This window comes from Cricetulus griseus, chromosome 3, assembly GCF_003668045.3.
Source record: "Cricetulus griseus strain 17A/GY chromosome 3, alternate assembly CriGri-PICRH-1.0, whole genome shotgun sequence".
NCBI classification, from domain to species: Eukaryota; Metazoa; Chordata; class Mammalia; order Rodentia; family Cricetidae; genus Cricetulus; species Cricetulus griseus.
In genome coordinates this window covers 69,430,174-69,450,650 of record NC_048596.1, presented here as the reverse complement: position 1 = coordinate 69,450,650, position 20,477 = coordinate 69,430,174, and the positions used below count along the sequence as shown (strand labels likewise).

The 20,477-nt window shown below is 39.5% G+C and overlaps 1 protein-coding gene across 1 annotated transcript in view; it reads left to right on the top strand.

Annotated features, from left to right (window-relative positions):
* Acadsb (acyl-CoA dehydrogenase short/branched chain) overlaps positions 1-19,780 on the top strand; it is a 38,009-nt gene extending 18,229 nt beyond the window's left edge. Inside the window, exons 4-11 of the mRNA XM_027409156.2 lie at positions 2,123-2,329; positions 4,028-4,198; positions 5,777-5,902; positions 8,008-8,100; positions 10,982-11,071; positions 13,972-14,109; positions 16,226-16,325; positions 16,988-19,780. Coding sequence (XP_027264957.1) covers positions 2,123-2,329; positions 4,028-4,198; positions 5,777-5,902; positions 8,008-8,100; positions 10,982-11,071; positions 13,972-14,109; positions 16,226-16,325; positions 16,988-17,058 — 996 coding nt within the window. The 3' untranslated portion in view covers positions 17,059-19,780. The remainder of the gene's footprint in view (positions 1-2,122; positions 2,330-4,027; positions 4,199-5,776; positions 5,903-8,007; positions 8,101-10,981; positions 11,072-13,971; positions 14,110-16,225; positions 16,326-16,987) is intronic.
* Positions 19,781-20,477: the final 697 nt, after the last annotated feature.

The window sequence follows — 20,477 nt, the reverse complement described above, 5'->3', positions numbered from 1 at the left end:
ACTAACTCAACATCCTATATTGCACAGGGCGGCTGCAACAAAGAACTGGCTAGCTCCATCAAATAATACACATTATAGACACTGTGTGGTTTCTTGTGTGTGCAGCAGTCTTACAGCAGAGCTGACATCTGAGTTCCACATTAACTAGATTTCCAGCTTTGTAATTCACATAGTCCTTCAGTGAGAGTATGACATACAAAATAGATTAAAGTAGAATTAATCTGGGTATGAGTAGGGTGTTATCAGTGTGGGGACTCCAAGGAAGAATGTCTTAAATGTCAACATACTGAGCCTGGCAGTGGTGGCACATTCTTTTAATCCCAGCACTCAGGAGGCAGAGGCAGGTGAATCTCTCTGAGTTCAAGGCCAGCCTGGTCTACAGAATAAGTTCCAGGACAGCCAGGGATACAAAGAGAAACCCTGTCTTGAAAAAAAAACACAACAAAACAGTCACCAAATTCATTCCTGGTATCTTCGATTTATAGGTGAAAATGGATTTCACTGCTGTTCAGCACCATCTTCCTTGTCTTGTCTGTCACCTTATTGAAAAATGACTTTTGGCACTTAATCATAAAATTTCATTTCTTTTTGTTTTAATGGGATCAGCTTTTGATGATTTTTCCAACTTTTTTTTTTTTTTTTTTTGAGATAGGGTTTCTCTGTGTAGCCCTGGCTGTCCTAGAATTCGTTCTGTAAACCATGTTGGTCTCAAGCTCCCAGAGACATACTTCTGCCTCCCGAGTGCTGGGATTGAAGGCATGTACCTCCACCGCCTGGCCTAGCTTTCTGTTATCAATGAAACACTTAGGAAAATGGAGTCCTATGTTGATATATACTGAACTACACTGAAGCCTGGTGTGTAAGAAAGACAAAGACCCCATGCTTTCTCTTCCAGCTCAGTTCTGCTGTCATCATTGACAGACTCCATCCGCACCCCCAGGCTCCTGTGGGGAGTCCTTTGTCTGTCTCACAGCTTGAAAATTGCTCTCCTGAAGTAGTAATTCTTGTATTCAGGGCCATGTGCACTCAGCGTCCACCTCCATAAACTACCCTTTCAGTAGCTCACTTGCCTCCTAACTCTATAGTCCAGTGCTAGTCACCTGCCACACATTTCCAATTAAAGAGTACTAGTGACTTTTATAGAGAAGCAGTATTGCTAACAATTGCTCACAGTGGGAAAGCACTTTTAGTTCTCTCACAGTGAAGTTTTCATCTTTGGTGGTTCTGCCTTCATGTTAGTTACATCACCAACCAGAAACATATAGCCAAAGCTCTAACTCACCAAAGCTGTTCTAGGAGAGCCTAGAGAGAAAGGAAGCATCTTCCATGTCTGCTACCAGATGTGAATCTTGAGCCACTTGTATATATCATGTCCCAGACTTAGGCATTGAGATCAAATGCCAACCTTTGGGAAGCCTTGGCCAACATTTAGTCTTGTGTATCAGCACCTGTGATTTGTTGGGTGTGTCACTCAAACACTACCAAATGTTGTCTGCTAAACATCTTGGACTTGCTAAAGTGGCCCGAAATGGATGGTCATGTAGTTGTCTCTACTGAAAAGATCAAGTAGAAAGGCCTTCTTTGAAGACACTATGCTGACTAGAACTGTAGACATGTCCACTGAGAGCTAGTTTACTCTCATTCATTCACTTATTACATCAAATCAGTTTATAGGGGCCTGAATTGAAATACTGAAGCGTCTCATGCAGTTCTTAATAGGAAAGGCCATCAGATCATGCTTACGCTTCCTTATTCCATTCATTTATGCTTCAAGGCATTTTGTGTCCTTCTTGGTTATCCCAGGCTCAAAGTTGGGGGGCGGGCACATCTAACATAAATTTCATCCTCAAAAAAAACCCAAAACTAGTGTTTTTTAATAGACCATTGTTTATAGAAAATAGCCATATCAAATTAAAATATACATAAAATTTTAAAGTTCAGAATATATGTATGATGGGCTGTTGTTGTAGCTTGGGTAGTGGTAAAGTGCTTGCCTTGCATAAGGGGCCCCAGGTCATTTATGTGTTTACAGTTTATTTTTGAATTTTTACTTGCAAGAAATTTCCCAATATAAACAGCTTTCCTCACCTGTCTCATCTTTCCTCCTCTGTCATTATTTTAGCTGATGGGCATTGGAATTGATGCAAAATATGGAGGAACGGGAGCTTCCTTTTTCTCCTCTGTCATAGTGATAGAGGAGCTAGCCAAAGTGGATGCATCTGTGGCTCTTGTGTGTGACATACAGAACACAATAATTAACAACCTGTTTGGAAAACTCGGTACAGAAGAACAGAAGGCTACCTATTTGCCTAAGCTGGCTACAGAAAAAGTGAGTTGAAATGACTTGTTGGAATGAATTGGATCTAAGTTTATAGTATTTTTGGGAGAAAAGTAACTGCAATATTGACTTTAATTATCCAAGACTACAATGCAGCACCATCAATCAACCAAACAATACTCAATAAATTGCTGCTACCAGAGAAATACTTTCTACCTCTCATTTGTCATGTGGAAATCTAGGAAATAATCATCAGACAATTCCTTTTAGCCAGGCATGGCAGTGGGTGCTTGTAATCCTAGGACTCAGAGGCTGAGGCAAGAGGACTGCTCATTTGTGGCCAGATTAGGCTACATAGCAATTTCCAGGCCAGTGTGGGATGTATAGTGAGAACCTGTCTCAAAAAGAGCCAACACATCTATCTCCGATCATTTTCCCAGTCCTTTTGTTGAGATCACTTTTGTCTTAGTTAGGTTTTCTATTGCTGTGATGAAATACCATTCCCAAAAAGCAAGTTGGGGAGGAAAGGGTTTATTTGGCTTATACTTTAGCATTACTGTTCATCACTGAGGGAAGTCAGGACAGGAACTCAGACAAAGCAAGATCCCGGAGACAGGGGCTGATGCAGAGCCCATGGAGGGAAGCTGCTTACTGGCTTGCTTCCCATAGCTTGCTCAGCTTGCTTTCTTATAGAACCTAGAACTATCAGCCCAGGGATGGCACCTGACCCTCCATGGGCAGGGTCCTCCCCCATTAATTACTAATTGAGAAAATGTCTTACAGCTGGATTTCATGAAGGCATTTCCTCAACTGAGACTCCTTCCTCTCTGATGACTCTAGCTTGTGTCAAACTGGCACATAAAACCAGCCAGTACAACATTCTACTAGAATTAAATAAGGCTAAGCATATGCTGTTTTGTTTTTCTCTGGACTCAAACTTACAGTGATCTTCCTGCATTATCTACCTGAGTTCTAAGGTGGCTAGTGGCTCTAAGTGTGCCATGGGAAGTCTTAATGAAGGTAGACTAGGAAATGCTACATAGCAAACATGTATTCCTAAATCTTTATTTTTACCTTAGATAAATAGTAAGGGCGATTTAGAAAAAAATAATAATCATAATTGTATTTTGATAAATACAGACTTTTTTTTCAAGACAGGGTTTCTCTTGTAGCTTTGGAGCCTGTCCTGAAACTCACTCCATAGACCAAGCTGGCCTCAAACTCACACAGATCTTCCTGTCTCTGCCTCCTGAGTGCTGGGATTAAAGTTGTGTGCCACCACTGCCCAGAAACTTTTTTTAAAAAATATATAGGGTCTTACTATGTAGCTTTGGCTGGTCTGGAACTTACTATATAGACTAGGCTGGCCCCAAACTCAGAGATGCTTGCCTTTGCATCCTGAGTTCTGGGATTAAAGGTATGCTCCACCATGCCCAACCCAAATATGGATTTTTTTTGAAAAGTTAACTAAAGGTTGACTTCCAAATGTCCATTTTTAATGCTGGGAATTGACAATACACACCTTTAATTCCATTACTCAGGAGTCAGAGGCAGGTAGGTCTCTTTGTTGGAGGCCAGCCTGGTCTACAGAGTAAGTTCCTAAGACAGCCATGGCTACACAGAGAAATCCTGTCTCAAAAAACAAAACAGAACAAAACAAAAAAAGTCACAAATGTCCACTTTGTCCTATAACTTGTTATGCAAAGAATAAATAAAATTAATTTGTTTTTTTTCCCCTCGAGTATATAGTTAGGAAGCTTCTGCCTTTCTGAAGCTGGAGCTGGTAGCGACTCTTTTGCTTTGAAAACAAGAGCTGATAAAAATGGAAATGACTACATCATCAATGGGTCCAAGATGTGGATTAGCAATGCCGAACATGCAGATATCTTTCTGGTTTTCGCAAATGTAGACCCCACCTCTGTAAGTTTAAAGAAAAATTCCTTTCCTCCCTCTTTTCACCTTTTCTTTTTTCTTTTCCTTCTTCCAGTCCCTTTTTAGGATAAGGCTTAAGTTCCTAGTTCTGTGAGAGTTGAATTGACCATTTTTTCCCCACTCTTGTTGATTTCAAATGACTATTGTGGGCAAAATTATTAATTACATACAAGGCCACTTATTACTTCTCTCCTAATATCCTAATCCTTAATTGGGTAGAACTTCAATTTTTCTGTGCAATAATGAAGGATTTAAGTACTTGTAAAATATGTTTACTTTGAAGACTATTGAAGAATATTACTTTAAGAGTATTTTATTCCAATGGAAGAAAATCACACAGCAAAATGTTAAATATGTTTTATTTTTGTCTTCTGATTTGTTTAAGAATATTGAATTTAAAACATGGTAGACTCATGATCACATACTCATTATAAAAATAATTTTAACACCCATTGTGGTTTCTGGAAAAGTACAAGAAGTAGTAAGGTTCCTTCCTGTCCGGATAACCCTGGCTTTCCTAGAACTTGATATATAGACCAGGCTGGCCTTGAACTCACAGAGATCTGTCTGCCTCAGCTTCCCAAGTGCTGAGGTACACTTAAAGGGTGTACCACCATGCATGGCATAAGGTTCTTGATTTAGTAACTAATGGCCTCCAATTATTCTGGTTTTGTAGTGCACATATTACAATTCCAAGTCCTTCACTATTTATTACTAAAGTCCATGTTAGCTTTCTTTTCTTTTTGTACATGGGTGCATCTGTAAGGGAACCAGAAATCAACCTCAAACACTGTTCCTCAGGAAGTGGCCACCTTTGTTTTAAATGCTGTTTTTTAAAATTAATTTTAGCTGTGTGTATATGTATTTGTCTGTGTAGGGGTATGTACACATGGGCACAGGTGCCCATGGAGTGCAGAAGATATCAGATCCACTGCAGCTGGAGTTACAGGTGCTTGTGAGACACCCCATGTAATGCATGGAGCCAAACTTGAGTCCTCTGCAAGAGCAATATGTGCTCTTAACTACTGGATCCTCTCTCTAGCCCCCCAACTCTTTTTGAGGCAAGGTCACTCACTGGGACCTGGGCCTCACTGATAAAGCTTGGCTGACTGATCAGCAAGCCCCAGGGATTCACCTGTCTCTGCCTCCACAACATGGTATCACAAACACATGCCACCATGCTCAGCTCTTTACATGGGTACTTAGGACCCAACATACATCTTCATGTTTGCACAGCCCTATAGCTTTTATTTTACTTTGAACTCCTTATCATTATTCATTTTTATTTTTTATGTGTATGATTGTTTTGCCTGTGTGAACGTTTGTGAGCCACATGCATGTTTGATGCTCATGAAAGCCAGAAGGAGCTGGATCCCATGAAACTAGAGTTGCAGACAGTTGTGAGTCACAATGTGGATGCTGAGAACTAAACTCTGGTCCCTTGGGAGGGCAACAAGTACTCTTAACTGCTGAGCTGTTTCTGCAAACCCTTTGTTTTCTGACTCTGAGTTCTATAAACAGGAATTGTAAAAGCCCAAGTGATAATCACATTTGAAATCTTTGTAGGGTTACCGAGGCATCACCTGCTTCTTAGTAGACCGAGATACAGAAGGTTTTCATATAGCGAAAAAGGAAAACAAGATGGGGATCAGAGCTTCTTCTACCTGCCAGCTAACTTTTGAGAATGTCAAGGTAGGTATTCTAGAATATCCAATAAAAGACTGATGAGATATAAGCCTTACATAGGGCCATAGAAAACATATGAGAGAAATGTCAAAACAGCAGATGATGTAAGTATGCAAAGAAGAGTCCTTGGCCGAACTGGTCAGCAATTATGCCCTGAACAAAGGCATTTTTCACAAGAGTTGAGACCCAGAGTGGAAACTTTTTTGTTCATCCTCTGACCTAAAGAGAAAATGCTAGAAGTTAATTTCAATTATTATTGTCTTTGCAACTTGCCACTTCTGAAACATTTATGCTTTATAAGCTTGGCACTTGTGAACCAAATTCTGCTGAGAGAAGGAATTCTGAGGTTGGTACACCAGTGGCCACAAGATGGGGATGTTGCTCAGTGAGAATGGAAAGCAGCCAGGCAGCACTCCACAAAACAAGATCTCCAGGATGCTGAAGCAGAGCTAGAGCTGGCCTTGGGCAGGGTGGGTCGTCACAGACGTTCCACTGCTCCAGGAGTTTTGTGGGTCCATGTGTATGGAGATCTGAGATGTCTTTGGGCCTCACTCCTTCCTTCTTCCTACTTTGCCTTTATCATCCTCTATTCCTTCCTGCTCTCACTCCTAACTAAAGTGAAGTATTTTCTATTGTTCCTAGTATTAATTATTAAGGATACTTTGTTTTATGTATATGAATGTTATTTTGCATGTTCACACTCATGCCCGAGAGAGAGAGAGAGAGAGAGAGAGAGAGCCTGGCCCTGGGAGACCAGAAGAGAGTATAGGAACTAGAAGTAAAGATAAATCCTCTGAACCTCTGACCCATATCTCTCCTTCAAGTATTTTTTTTTATATTATAAAGAAATGTTGTAGTTTGTTGTATTCCTTACTTCTCTTCTACTATGCAGGAGAGTGTGGACACTCACACATGTGCACTCACAGAAACACATGCACACTCATGCATGTATACATCATATATATATATATATATATACATACATATATATGTATATACACATATATACACATGTATATATAACCCTAATTACAACCCTTAATATATATTATGTTATATCATATCATACCTCTTGATATATATATGTGTGTGTATGTATGTATGTATGTATGTATGTATGTATGTATTATTTTGGTTACTCTCTCCCCATGCTCTCTCTTATCTCCTTCCTAAACACATACCTCAGTAGACTTTTCTAAAGTAAATTGTCTCAACCAAAGACAGTTTGGCCAAACTCTTGCCTTTGAAAATACTTCATGGTTTTTTTTTTTTTTTTTTGAAGTTTCTAATAAATTATCTCAACACTATTAACATACAAGAATTTCGTGTAGCCCAGATACAACAAGGAGGGCCTTGGCCCTCCCCCAAATGATAAGACAGACTTTGAAGGTCCCTGGTGGAGGGCCTCACTATCCCTGGGGGGGAGCTTGGGGATGGATTGGGGGGTTGGGGGGGTGTTTGGTGGGGAACATGGGAGGATGGGAGGGCAAGGGAATGGGGGGGAGATGGATATGTAAATATGAGTAGTAATTAAAGAATAAAAAAAGAATTGCAGGTAAATTGTTACTCTTTTATGTTATTGACAAATTATAGGAGATTTCCCTTTTCTAAAGTCATTCATTCACTTAGTAGATTGTGCCTAGGCTCAGGAGTATGTAAGAGAGAGCAACACACACTTGAGGACATAGTGAGGAGACACAGATGTCAGCAGACAATCAAACTGGAGTTTGGGGGCGGTTTTTTCTTAATTGTGGTAGATTTATTTATTCTATTTTCTATGTATGAATGTTTTGTCTCTATGTATGTGTAGCTGCCACATGAGTGCCTGGTACCTTCAGAAGTCACAGGAGAATGTCAGATCCCCTGAAACTGGAGATATGGATGGCTGTGAGCCAGCATGTTGAATGCTAGGAGTTGAACTCAGGTCCTTTGGAAAAACAAGTGCTCCCAATCACTGAGCCATCTGTGCAGCTTTTCTCATTAAAGTTTACTCCATACTGTGGTAGAGTAATATCACAAAAGTTGGGGATATACATATATTCACGCATGTTTGTGTATTTACATGTTATGTAAATCTAAATTTAGAAGTAAGTATACATTTGTATTTTCAGGTTCCAGAAACCAGTGTTTTGGGAAAAGTTGGACATGGTTATAAGTATGCCATAGGAAGTCTTAATGAAGGTAGAATAGGAATTGCTGCACAGGTAAGTCACATCTTAGCTCTTTCACATTTTGAACCAATTAAAATTTAAAAAAAAGAATTGCTATAAAAGTAATATCTAGAAGCTTGTGAACACAAGGTGGCACCCTGCCCTTGTATGAGGAAAAGGAATGAGTTCAGATTATTTCTCTCAAATTCTACTTTGGTCAATTATCTAAGTATCAGAAGATCAAACAATGGCTTGGTGATAGCTGTTTATGCTTTAAGAACATTACAGTATTATCTGTTACCTACACCAAAACTTCCAAGTATATTACATATTAAATATGGCATTGTTTTTCAGTTAACTTTTCAAAACCTGAAGTTCATTTTTTTAGGAACTTTTAAAATTAAGAACAATCGTTCTATTGTATAAGGAAATTATGTGAGGATCCATATATATGTACATAAACATATATCTTCTATTATGTAAGATTCCATACATATTTATGTACACACATATATAACCCTAATCACAACCCTTAATATATATTATATTATATCATATCATACCTCTTAATATATGTGTATATTATTCTGGTTACTCTCTCCGCACACTCTCTCTTATCTCCTTTCACACCCTGGCAACACCACAACCCCTTTATCCTACCAGTTTCAGGGTTCATGACTACTGGTTTTGTTTAGTGATCCATTTCCAGGACCATCGATGTGGGCATTGGATTGGGGCTATGCATTGGAGCCTAGTGGAGTCACAAGTGTGTACACAACTGAAGACAATGACTCACCCCCACCAAAACTCTGTCAGTAGGAGGTAGTTCAATAGTGAGAGATGGGGCCCCCTAAGCCCTTCCTGAACTCATCAATAGTCAGATTTGATTTTGGTTTTAATCAGTAACTAAGATTACCAATTTAAAGCTTTTAGCTTTTGATATAAATTATATCTTCTAGCTGTTGAAATAGTTGAATGTTGAATTATTATTACTTTTTTATGCTGTTCTTAACTTCATTAACAAACTTGTTTGTTTGGGGAGGGAAGTTTGCTAAGGATTGAATCCAGGACCACAAACATGCTAACCATCTGCTCTACCTCTAAGCTATACCCTCACCCTAACAAACTATTCTTAGACCAAGATTCAACTTCAGTTTCTAACACAGCTGGAAAGAGCACTGGCATACCCGTGATTTTAAAGGTTTTCTTGTTATGTATCTTCATCAGAAACGGCATTAATGCTCCAGTATGAGACCTCATGGTTCCTAGACATATACATAATATAGATGTTCTTGTCATGAAGTCCATGGCATGGGCTTTACTCCAATTACTCTACAATATCCTATAACCCCATGAAATGTTAAGAGCAGGTATGTAATGTGTCTCAGTGGGTGCTTGTGGAGGAAAAGTTACATGTAACAGTGAACCGGGGTCACTGTTCCTCAAAATCCTTAGTAGCAGAGAATTTATTTCTTTACTATTTAAAAAGAAAACATTTGCCAAGATACAAATGCTTGTTTTCATTCACAGTTGATATGTTGGTGTTTAAGCCAGTGGTATTGGCCCATGTCTGTGATCCCAGTTCTCACAAGGCTTGAGGCAGAGGGTTCTCACAAAGCTTGAGGATAGACATGGCATTTTCAAGGACAGCCTGGGTACATAGCAAAACCTATCTAAAAAGCAGAATCAGGGCTGGAGGGATAACTCAGCAGTCAAGAGCACTGGCTGTTCTAGAGATCCCAGGTTTGATTCCCAGCAAACACGCAATGGCTCACAACTAGCTATAATTCCAGTCCCAGGGGATCCAGTGCTCTCTTCTGGCCTCTGAAGGTCCTGCATGTACATATTGCACAGGCAAACATGTAGGCAAAACACATTAAAAAAATGATGAAAGAAATATTTAAAAAACCCGAAATCAATCTTCACATCAATAGAGACATGCTGGAAGGTGACATCATCTAAAACCACAAAAAGCTTGCTGCCTCATATTATTTGGGATTTGCAAAGGCATTGTCCCCTTAATTTTAGATACGATCTTTTCTTCTCCAAAGAATACTAAATAAAGACTAAAAGAAAATGTGAATGAACACTAATGAAATATTGATGTTTGTGAGCATTTCCCCCCAAAGCTTTAACTATTGATTTTTTTTCCTTTTTTTAAACCTTCATAGTTTGACATAATTAGATAGTGATTTACTAGCTACCTAATGCTGAAGTTTAGAAACCATTTTTAAGCTTGGATCGTTCAATAGTACGGAAATTGGTTAGCAATGAGATAGTTCAGCTAAAATTGTTATGCCATTCTGACTTGTTCTTCAACATTTTTACCAGATTCTTTTATCGGTTGTCTGAACCCCAGTTAAGTCACCCGAAGAGCTTTTAAAAATGTTGATATTTTGGCACACTCCCTCATCCCCCTTCCTCCCACTCAGTGGCAGAGTGCTTGTCCACACCCTAGGTTTTCCCTCTCTGAACTTAAAGCAAAACAAAAACAAAGAAAAGAAGTGACTTGCCACATTTGGCTTTGAGGACAGGAGAAAACAGTCTGCAGTCTAGAGTCTTGGGGTCAGTTCCCGTCTTAGCTCCTAAAGCTCACTTTATGCCTGGGGAATCAGAGCCTCATACAGAGGACTTTGGAGCGGTATCCTGGTTATATCAACATAGCTGTAGCCAAGATTTGCCTCTGGGCTACATTAAATACTCTCACTCCTCCATATATGAAACCAGCCCATACTGTCTCCAGATGGCCAGACACAATGGGTACCGGTATGTAGTGAATACCCAACACACCCCCACTCTTAATTCCCCTCCCCACTTTCCCCAATGTTTCAGCCTCACTTGATAAGAATTGCAACTTGGGTAACTAAAAGCATAAACTTGTAACAAAATACATTTTGATCTTTTGGTTTCTCTCTCCCTCTCTTTTTTTTAACAGATGCTAGGACTGGCCCAAGGATGTTTTGACTACACCATTCCATACATTAAAGAAAGGATACAGTTTGGAAAACGAATATTCGATTTTCAGGTGTATAGAATTAAACTCTTCCTGTTGTCTTGGACTTTCCCTCTTCCTGTTGAAAGCCATGGAGGGAGTCCCCCAAGGATGTTTAATTGGGAAGAGAACTAGGTCTCATGGCATACGATTGTGGCCCCCTTAATCTTTTCACTTCAGAAGTCCACTGTCTCCTGAGTTCACACCCTGGCTCTTCCATGTGCAGGCTCATATGACAGTATCTGAAATACCTGGCACTAGACATATTTCAGCCTTCAGATGTCTTCAGAGTTTGAGACATTTTTGTGGACACTGTAAGATATCCTGGGAATTGAAGGCAAACCTAAACAAAATTTATATATATTCCATAAATGCCCCATATGTAGCTTTGAGGTAATTTTATGCAATGCTTTTAATAATTTTGTATATGAAACAAAATACCATGGGTTGAACTTTCTACTTGTGGCACATCCTGATACTCAAAAGTTTTGAGATTTTGGAGCATTTTGGATTTCAGGTTTCCAGATTAGGACTGCTTATCCCGTACTGGCCACAGCTCCTACTAACATCTCCATCCTTCACAAGAGAAATTGGGACACAGGGAAGATGGGTTCCCAAAGTTGTGTAGCTGGTATGATGTTTTGTCATGGATCCTAGTCTAATTTCTATTTCAGTATACTAGCATACTGTCTCAAGATAGAGATAGATGATAGATTCCAGATGGCAGCAAAAAGGGCAAACAGTGAGGTAGGATAACTTTGATTTCCCCTGTTAGCAAGGAATCAGTGTTTCTTTATATATACTAGAGGCCAGGTAGACTACTGACTCTAACAATGGTGCCATTCTTAGAAACCATTGGGGTCTGTGATTTTTTTTTTAAGGCAGAAATTTGTTATTGAAAATTTGATCTCTGGGGCAGTGTTGAAACATGTCTTTAATCCCAGCACTTGGAAGGCAGAGGCAAGCGGATCTCTGTGAGTTCGAGGCCAGCCTGGTCTGCAGAGTTAGTTTCAGGACAGCCAGGGCCACACAGAGAAACTCTGTCTCCAAATACTAAAAAAAAGAAAAGAAATTTGATTATGCCAGGCATGGTGGTACATGCCTTTAATCCCAGCATTCAAGGGCAGATGCAGGTGGATCTCTATGAGTTTGAGGCATGCCTGGTGTACATAGTTAGTTCCAGGAAAACCAGGTTTGTGTAGAGAGACCCTGCCTCAAAAAGGAGAGGAGGGTTTGATCATTAACTATATAAAGCTTTGGTGATAGTCAATAGGGTAATATCTGACTATCCTCTCACCAAAATGACTTGTTTTTCACCTGTGTGTCCCTAGCATCCTTGTCATCTCTAGGCTTCAGAACTTTAAGGATAAAGCCTGGGCAGTTCATCCTTACATCCGCCAGTTGATTATTCAGCATAGATTTGAGCATACCTTCCATGCAATGCCTTGTGCCGTATAGTGCACTCAGGGGACCTATATCTAGCTATTGGGGGAGGGGGCTTCAAGGTAGGAGGCGTAACTCTGTTACCTTTCTGTCTCCCATGCTACCTTGTGTGGTCATTGAATAAATAGCACCATGGTGACTAGTTTAATTGACCCAAAGGTACTTTGCAGAAATGGTTGTAATCTCTGAATTCTACATAAAAAGCCACAAGAACTATAGAACAGTGATATCGACATAAAACAGGAAAATTGACTGATAGACAAAGACAGAAAGACCAGCAACAGACATACATGTGTGCAGACTGACATATGGTAGATGCAACTTCATAGGCCACAAAGTAAGACTACTCCCTCCGTGTGGAGAAAAATGGAATTGCCTTTGCTTCAGATACATCAAAGAAATCATGTGAAAAACAAGTTTAAATTTTTAGAAGGAAGTAGGAGACTATGTTTATGGCATTAAGGTAAGAAGAGATTTCATAAATGTGATATAAAAAGACTAGTCATAAAGGAAAAGAATTAGTAAAATTTCCAAGGACAGTGGGTACATGCCTATAATACTAGTATAGAGAAGGCTAAAAGGCAGAAAGATTGACATGAGTTCAGGACCAGCCTCGGGTACATAGCAATAGGAAACCAAACAAGTAACCAAAAACATTAACTCAAAAAAAAAAAAAAAAAAAAGGAAGGGAGGGAGAGGGGAGGGAGGGAGGGAAAGTAGGAGGGAGGGAGAGAGGCAGGCAAGCAGGCAGGCAAAGCAGATCAAATTAATTTTTCTCAAAATAAAAGATGTCATAGTGAGCTGGAGGTGTGTCATGATGGTAGAGTGCCTGCCTATCATGTAGCATAAGGCCTGAAGTTCAGTGCCTATAACCCAGAAAGAGATGGCACAAGTGAAAAGACATGCCATAACCTCTGTCTCCCGAGTGTCAGGATTAAGGGTGCACACAACCACCACCTGGCACTACTGTCTGTTCTTGAACATTGGAGTAGACTCACATCAATAAGGTTAGTTAAAGGAAGAAAATTGGTGCTTCAAATATTCTTTCATTGCTTTACAGCTAACAACTAAATGTATTGTGGCCATATTCGGAAATCAAAATTTTCTTAATGCAATCAAGCAAAGAATATTTGAGAGTTTTGCTCTATTGGGACTTAGTATAAGTTCAATTTTTACCATAAACAGTTAAAAGTAATTATTAAATATGAGAGTCAAGGTTTTAAAACCTAACTATATGATGATATTATTTAAAATCTTAGCAAACTGTGAAGGATTACACGAACTTTGAAATTTTTCAAAAAAAGATTCAACAGTAATACCTGCAATGTGTTATTTAACTTTAGATTGCAGTTTAAGTTATTTAAAAGGAATGAATTTGGATTTCTTTAGGGTGTGTTTTGAGTCTGTGAGCATCATGTATCCTACTTGCAGGTAGAAGCAAGCTGAGTTTTGCAAACTGTCATTTTCTAACATGGGTCTGAATGTTACAGGCACTCCAACACCAAGTGGCTCAGGTGGCCACCCAACTGGAAGCCGCACGGTTACTAACGTACAATGCTGCTAGGCTCGTAGAAGCTGGAAGGCCATTTATTAAAGAAGCATCTATGGCCAAATATTATGCATCTGAGGTAAAAATAGAAGGAGTTATTCAGTTACCTTTTTTTTTTTTTGAATACATGAGCTTATCAGTCTTTCACTTGGGAATATTGATTGAGCTTAGGTTATCCTCCAAGAAAGAAAATGTTCACTTTCCACTTCCTGCAGTAGAAGGATGAAAGGATAAAGCTGCCGGGGAAAGATGTATTACTTCTGTAGTGTCTCGGTGTTTTCATGAATGAATGGCCAGTTCAGGTTGAAATACACCACCTCAAATACATAAAGGCCTCCTCTGAGTGATGGCCTCAGGCCCATGATTTCAAGTTGGAGTAAAGTGAGTGCCATGGAAGATGTGCTCATGACAGGACCATAGGAGATGATCGACATGTATAATACCTTCTACTCAGACATACCCATTCTCTGGGTGCACATGAAACTATGGCAAGAGAGTTGACCCACATCATGGGCCAGGGCTCTCCCAGTCTTGACACTGAGTCAAGATTTAGGAGTATCCAACCTTTGGACATTCTTATCTCTAGATGTATTGGGTTGCTTTCCTATCTTTCCTGTGGTACATACAGCCCATGGGCTACAGGTTGGATATGCAGATAAATGCTCATTTAACCCTTACAACTCCTAAAATGAGAGAATGCCATGAACTGGACTCAGGATGAGAAGGGAAAAGAAACTGAAAGGGCAGGCTGGCCTTGGAGGGTGATGAATAGTTTTGACTATTTTAATGGTGTCGAAAGGATATCCAGAGAGAGCTTAACCCCCAGATATAAATACAAATAGACAGACAGACACACACACACATTTCCCCTGCCTTTCTCCTTCCCTTCCCTCCCCCACCTGTCTTTCTGGATCCCTCTTTCCCTCCCTCTCTCTCTCTCTCTCTTTCTCTACCACCTATCTAGGCTGTGTCATTCTTTAACCTAACTCCTGGGTCACCCAACTGCTTTCATTGTCCCTCTTGCTGTCCGGAGTCCAGTCTTACTGTGGTTTTAGTGTCCATGATGTTACTTTTCACTTCTCAGTGACTTCTCACAATAAATAGAACAATATTCATGCTAATTTCTCACAATGCTATAGCAAGCAAAATTCCCAAAATGTAGTGTCTTGAAATAGGCAGTTTTATCTGCTGCCATTTTGGGAAGTCAGAAGTGCCAAATGGGCCTTCGAGATATCAAATGAAGCTGTTAGCAGAAAGACTTTCTGGAGGCTCCAGAGGAAAATGTTCCAGCTCCCAAGGCTGCTCGCATCCTTGATTCACAGCCCTTTTGTTCGCCTTCATGGCCAGCAAGGTAGCACATTCAGTGCTCTCTCTTTCTCTCTGACTCCCTCTCGTTGCTGTGGTCAGATTGCCTTCAGTGGTGGGCTCTGCAGCATCTTTCCTCCTTTAAAAGCACTGTTGGGATTACATGCTCTGTCTCAATAATCCAGGATAATTTTCTTATCTCAAGTCCTTAATTTAGTCCCAGCTGCAAAGTCCCTCTGTTGTCATGTATGATAGCACATTCAGTTTCTACGGTTTAGACTGTCTGGACACTCTTGAGGAGCCATTACAGTAGTCAAATTGTTTGCCCTTCTCCAAGTCCTGCCTGCCCTTCTAGTCTCTTCTCCCTCTTCACCTGACCCCAATCTCTCTGATCCCTGAGACCAGTGGGCCCCTGCTCTCCCTGGAGCCCTAGTACATGTTGGTCCTCAACTTGTAATGCCCCTAACTGGTGTGGTAGGTCTGAGTCAAGCTGTTTCCTCAGCTCACCATCTAAATCACAACAGTTTTCCTGACAAGCTCTTCTCCTCTCTGCAGTTTGTAAATTTCTGTGCCACTTGGTTTAATGTCTGTCTCTAAATGAACACAAGGACAAAAGTGTCTTGTCTCTCTTCCCTCAATACATGTTTGCTAGCAAATGATGCCCTGTTGGTAAGCATGTGCATATGCACAAGTCTGATTTCTTAAAAAAAAAAAAAAAAGTTCTGTGTATTAGTAGCAAAATTTAGAGAAATGGTGTGGAGGTTTACAAAATAACTGTAGTCCTTCCAGTTGCTCACAGTGAATCTGAGCTCCTGAAACTGTCACTCACGGGCTCATCATGCACAAGTTTTCAGACTTCCAGTCTGTAATTTGCTACTTGCCTTTGGTAGGTTGCTGGATTGACGACCAGTAAGTGCATTGAGTGGATGGGAGGAGCTGGCTACACCAAAGATTACCCTGTGGAGAAATTCTTCCGAGACGCAAAGATTGGTAAGTAGATTTTTGATGGCTTATTTTGTTTTGTTTTATTTGCCCCTGTGGGTGTTTGAGGTATAGTATTTGTCAAATTTGTGTTACTAGTACTTAGGTAAAAGCATTTTTAATCTCCCCAGTATGTTTATTGACTTTCTCTGTGGCTGAATTTCTTCCTTCTTGGTCCTATCAGAAAAAAAGGAAATTATATTTCTAAAAACACCAAGCTCTTAAGAAATCTGTGACAAAATCCACTGTCTTCATTTTTCTGTTACAAAAATAGTTAGTGTTTGCCATTCCTGTAGTCTAATAGTGCTCTTTGAAGTATGCTTCTAATTTCAGAAGGTAGCTGCCTCATCATTCCTGAGTGCTCCAGTGCTCCAGTGCTCCACCAGCAGTGAGGAGTGTAAGTTCTAGGAGTTCTGAAAGCTGCCAGGTCCTTAGAAGCAGCTGGGCTTATGCACTGATGCTCTGAGAGCTAAATCCTCAGTCGTTCAAAGCTGATTCTAGTCCTCTACAGATTGAATGGAAAATTGTTACGTTAATCAGAATGACTTTAGACACTGAATCCTGTTATTTAGATCAAATGCAGGGCTGGTGTCCTTAGCACTCATCTCTTTCACTGTACTTTGTATCTGTGGGTGAATTCCTAATTGTCCTTTTTTCTCCTTTTGCTTAAGGTACAATATATGAAGGAACATCCAACATCCAGCTAAACACCATTGCAAAGCACATTGATGCAGAATTCTGATGCCTGTGGGATCCGGTCCCTCTCTGGCGTCACAGGCGTACCACTCCCTACTGTTGTGCCTTGTTAAATGGAGCCTGCAGAGCATTGCAGGGCTCTGTTTGAAGCCCCTTGTCCCGGTTCTCAGGCCTGGCTTTTGTTTCTTTCTCTGTCCAGTCTACTCTAAAACTATTTTGAAGCTTCTCTACACATTTATATTTCTCATCCCAGTTTCTGAGTACACAGAAGTTTCACTGTGCCAGAATCTGGGAAGATGAAAACATTTGAAGTATTGGTACTGCTGACGGAAATAGTCACTTTATATTCCTACTAAATCTTTGTACTGTGGTATGAGTCAGAGGAACGTTTGCTACAGTCGGCAATTTTTATTCAATACTTTAAAGATTTAGTGGTAAGTTGCTAAACAAGGTAGAAACTGATAAAATTTATTTGGAAAATTGAGATCTCCTAGTTCTAATATCAAAGAAATAGTAGAAAATAAAGATGTAACTTGTAGACCATATAATTAAGAACAACAAACGCCCAAAATATTATTTTCACCACCAAAAGCAGTATGTTTGGCTGCTATAATTGACCTGTATGAAAGATGCATTACATGATGGCTTTAGCAGGGCATTTAAAAACATGTCCTGTATTGGTTTTCAACTATAAAGTTTAAATAATTTGGCTTAATCATCTGAAAATATTCAGTTATAATATTCATTAAATCATGCACTATTTTTAAGTAGTATGGTTTATTACTGTACTTTATTTCCCCCTCAAATTTAGTTATTGGACTTTATCCTAAATAGTAGTTCATTGAGAAATTTGATTTTGGTTTTAGTAATCTCAAGAAAAATGTTTTACTCCTATAAGGAAATAATATCACAATCTCATAAGGAATGGAGAATAGGAGACTAGATAGTCTGAAAAGGTACATCCAGTACAAATATATGTAGTCATTTATATAGTATATTAAGTAATTTTTTATTGTGAAGACAAATATCTATGTTTTACAATGCAAATGACAAACAGGCAAAACCTAATCAAATATCCAACTGGTGAAGCCATTGATCTATTAGGATTTTTTTAGTCAGAAGAAGACCCCCTTCCAGTTGCAGACCCTGAGTCCTCTGGAGAGAGAAGTGGACAGCAGACAAGTGAGTTTCACATTTCCTGAGGAAACACCACATTAGATGTGAAAAATGCCCCAAGGCTCATGCAGTTGCTGAAAATTAATCATTCCTGATAAATAGAAAGTATTTTCGTGCTTTTGCACAAGGATAATGTTTATTAAGAAAACCTGACATTTTCTAAGTAATTTTGCTTTGCACAGTCATGTTTATTGAGCTGAATTAATTTCCACAATGCAAATCATAGTTAAATATTCGAGGTTGTGTAAATACAGTTGAGATAGGAATTACATTAAAACAGTAGGAAGAAACAGGACAAATTTAGACCTTGAATCCAAAGAGATAAAGTCTACTTGACTTTCAAATGGGAAAATGATGAAAGCCCCTCAGCCAGCCTTTCAGAACATAAAGGCAGATGGGTCTGATAAGAAAAGCAAGGGATGGATCCAGTGCCCTAACGGGGCTCAGCCAACTTTAATTTCTGTGATTATGTGAAAGAGGTGGACTTACAGATAATGCAGTGGGAGTCAATATGAGTAAACAGAGTCCTACCTTCTCCAGAATGAGAAACACGTGGAAGCCTGATAAACAGCATGTTCTAACTCACAGCACCAGAGACACTCTATTACATGTCTGGACTTTAAATGTGTTCATAGAGTTCTAATTTTGTATATATATTTTGCGTATTTCACAAAGGATAGTTAGCATGAATTAATTATTAACATACGAGCTTGTCTTCTTCTGTTAGTGAGCCCTTGGATTGTTTCACCAAAGAGGACATTTGGGGGTCCTACTCATATTTCTTCCATTATGGTTTTTCTTCTGATTGCTGTGACTTTGTAATCTGTCATGAAACTATGTACTTTGGTTTTGTATCTGGTAGGAACCTAAAGCTGTTTGTTAATTTTCGGACTGAGATGACATGGGGCACAGGAGATAAAGAACTGACCTGGTGTGTGTACAGGTGGAACTGGTTGCCGAGTTTGCATTGTTAGAGATCTCACTTTATCACATGAGAATCAATTAAAGAATCAATGTCAAGAACTTGATGATCATGGAACTTTAAACCTAGAAAGACCGTAGACAACCATAAAGGTAGCTCTGTCAATTTAAAACTGAAGGACTCTTAATCAAGGTTGCTTTCTCAGATCATCCATCCACGGACAAAGACAAGAATTCAGAGAGACTGATTCAGATTCAGTGTTCTTCCCATTACCAAACACAGTCATTGTCCAGCAGATCTTGGATATTTGTTCTTGTTGTATTTTGTTGGTGATTTATTTCAAGTTAACTGATAAAGAATGAACATTTCAGTGGTGTTGTGATTGATCAGTCACTTGCCAAAGGCTCTTGGCCTGAGCGATGATGTCAAATCTAAAGATGGCTGCATGAGATGGTTAGGCATCACTGTGATACTGTTTTTTTTTTTTTTTTTTTTAAGAAATACCCTGCAGGGTATTTATGCTCATCTGCCATAAAGTGAAAGCTCCATTTTAATGGTATGTATCAGATTATATTCCTTGTTACAAAATCAGTGTCCTATGGGGAACAAAAAGATAAAGCACTAAATTAACTGGAGATTCTTGCTGCTAGAATAAAGTACCGTTGTCACACACACAGATGAAGAATTTGTGTAGTCTTCCTGAAAGGCAGGCACAACTCCTGTGTCCACCATGCCAATAGCTCTCTTCTCAGGTAAGCCAGTTTTGTTCGTTTTCAGAGAAGAGGTCTTGTAATATAGAACAAATGTTAATTCATGATGCTAAAAAAAAGTTTCCCCCAGAGGACTCCCCCCCCCCCCCCCCCCGCCATGGCTGTGTAAGCAGCTCTCGAGTAGAGAGGCCACTGCTTTTGGACACACCCTCCCAGCACAGATACTGTCCAGTGGATGTGTATGCCTGTGTGTTAAGAAGTACTTCTGTAAATTTATATTATTGCACTTTTTACTCAGGGATACACCACAGTACAGAGCCATAGGAGATTTCGGCTTGTGTGTTCCTTATTCCTACATGAGTTTAAAGATCTAGACATTGGTAAAAAAATTTTTCACTCAGAAATGTGTTTTTGTGGTTACTATGCCCAAGGATGGGGTACCTTTACAAGCTACCATTACAAAGACAAATAGTCCCTTATTTAAAGGTGTGCCCATCTCAGTGCCCCTTTTCTTTCTGTTTTCATTAATGTATATTCACAAAAATATTGAGCAGAAAAAATGCCAATTTCATCCCTATGAAGGATTTCTTTGAAATGATAGCAAGCACTTAATACCTTTACTGCATCCCAACTGTCATTCTACAGTCTTTTTTTTTT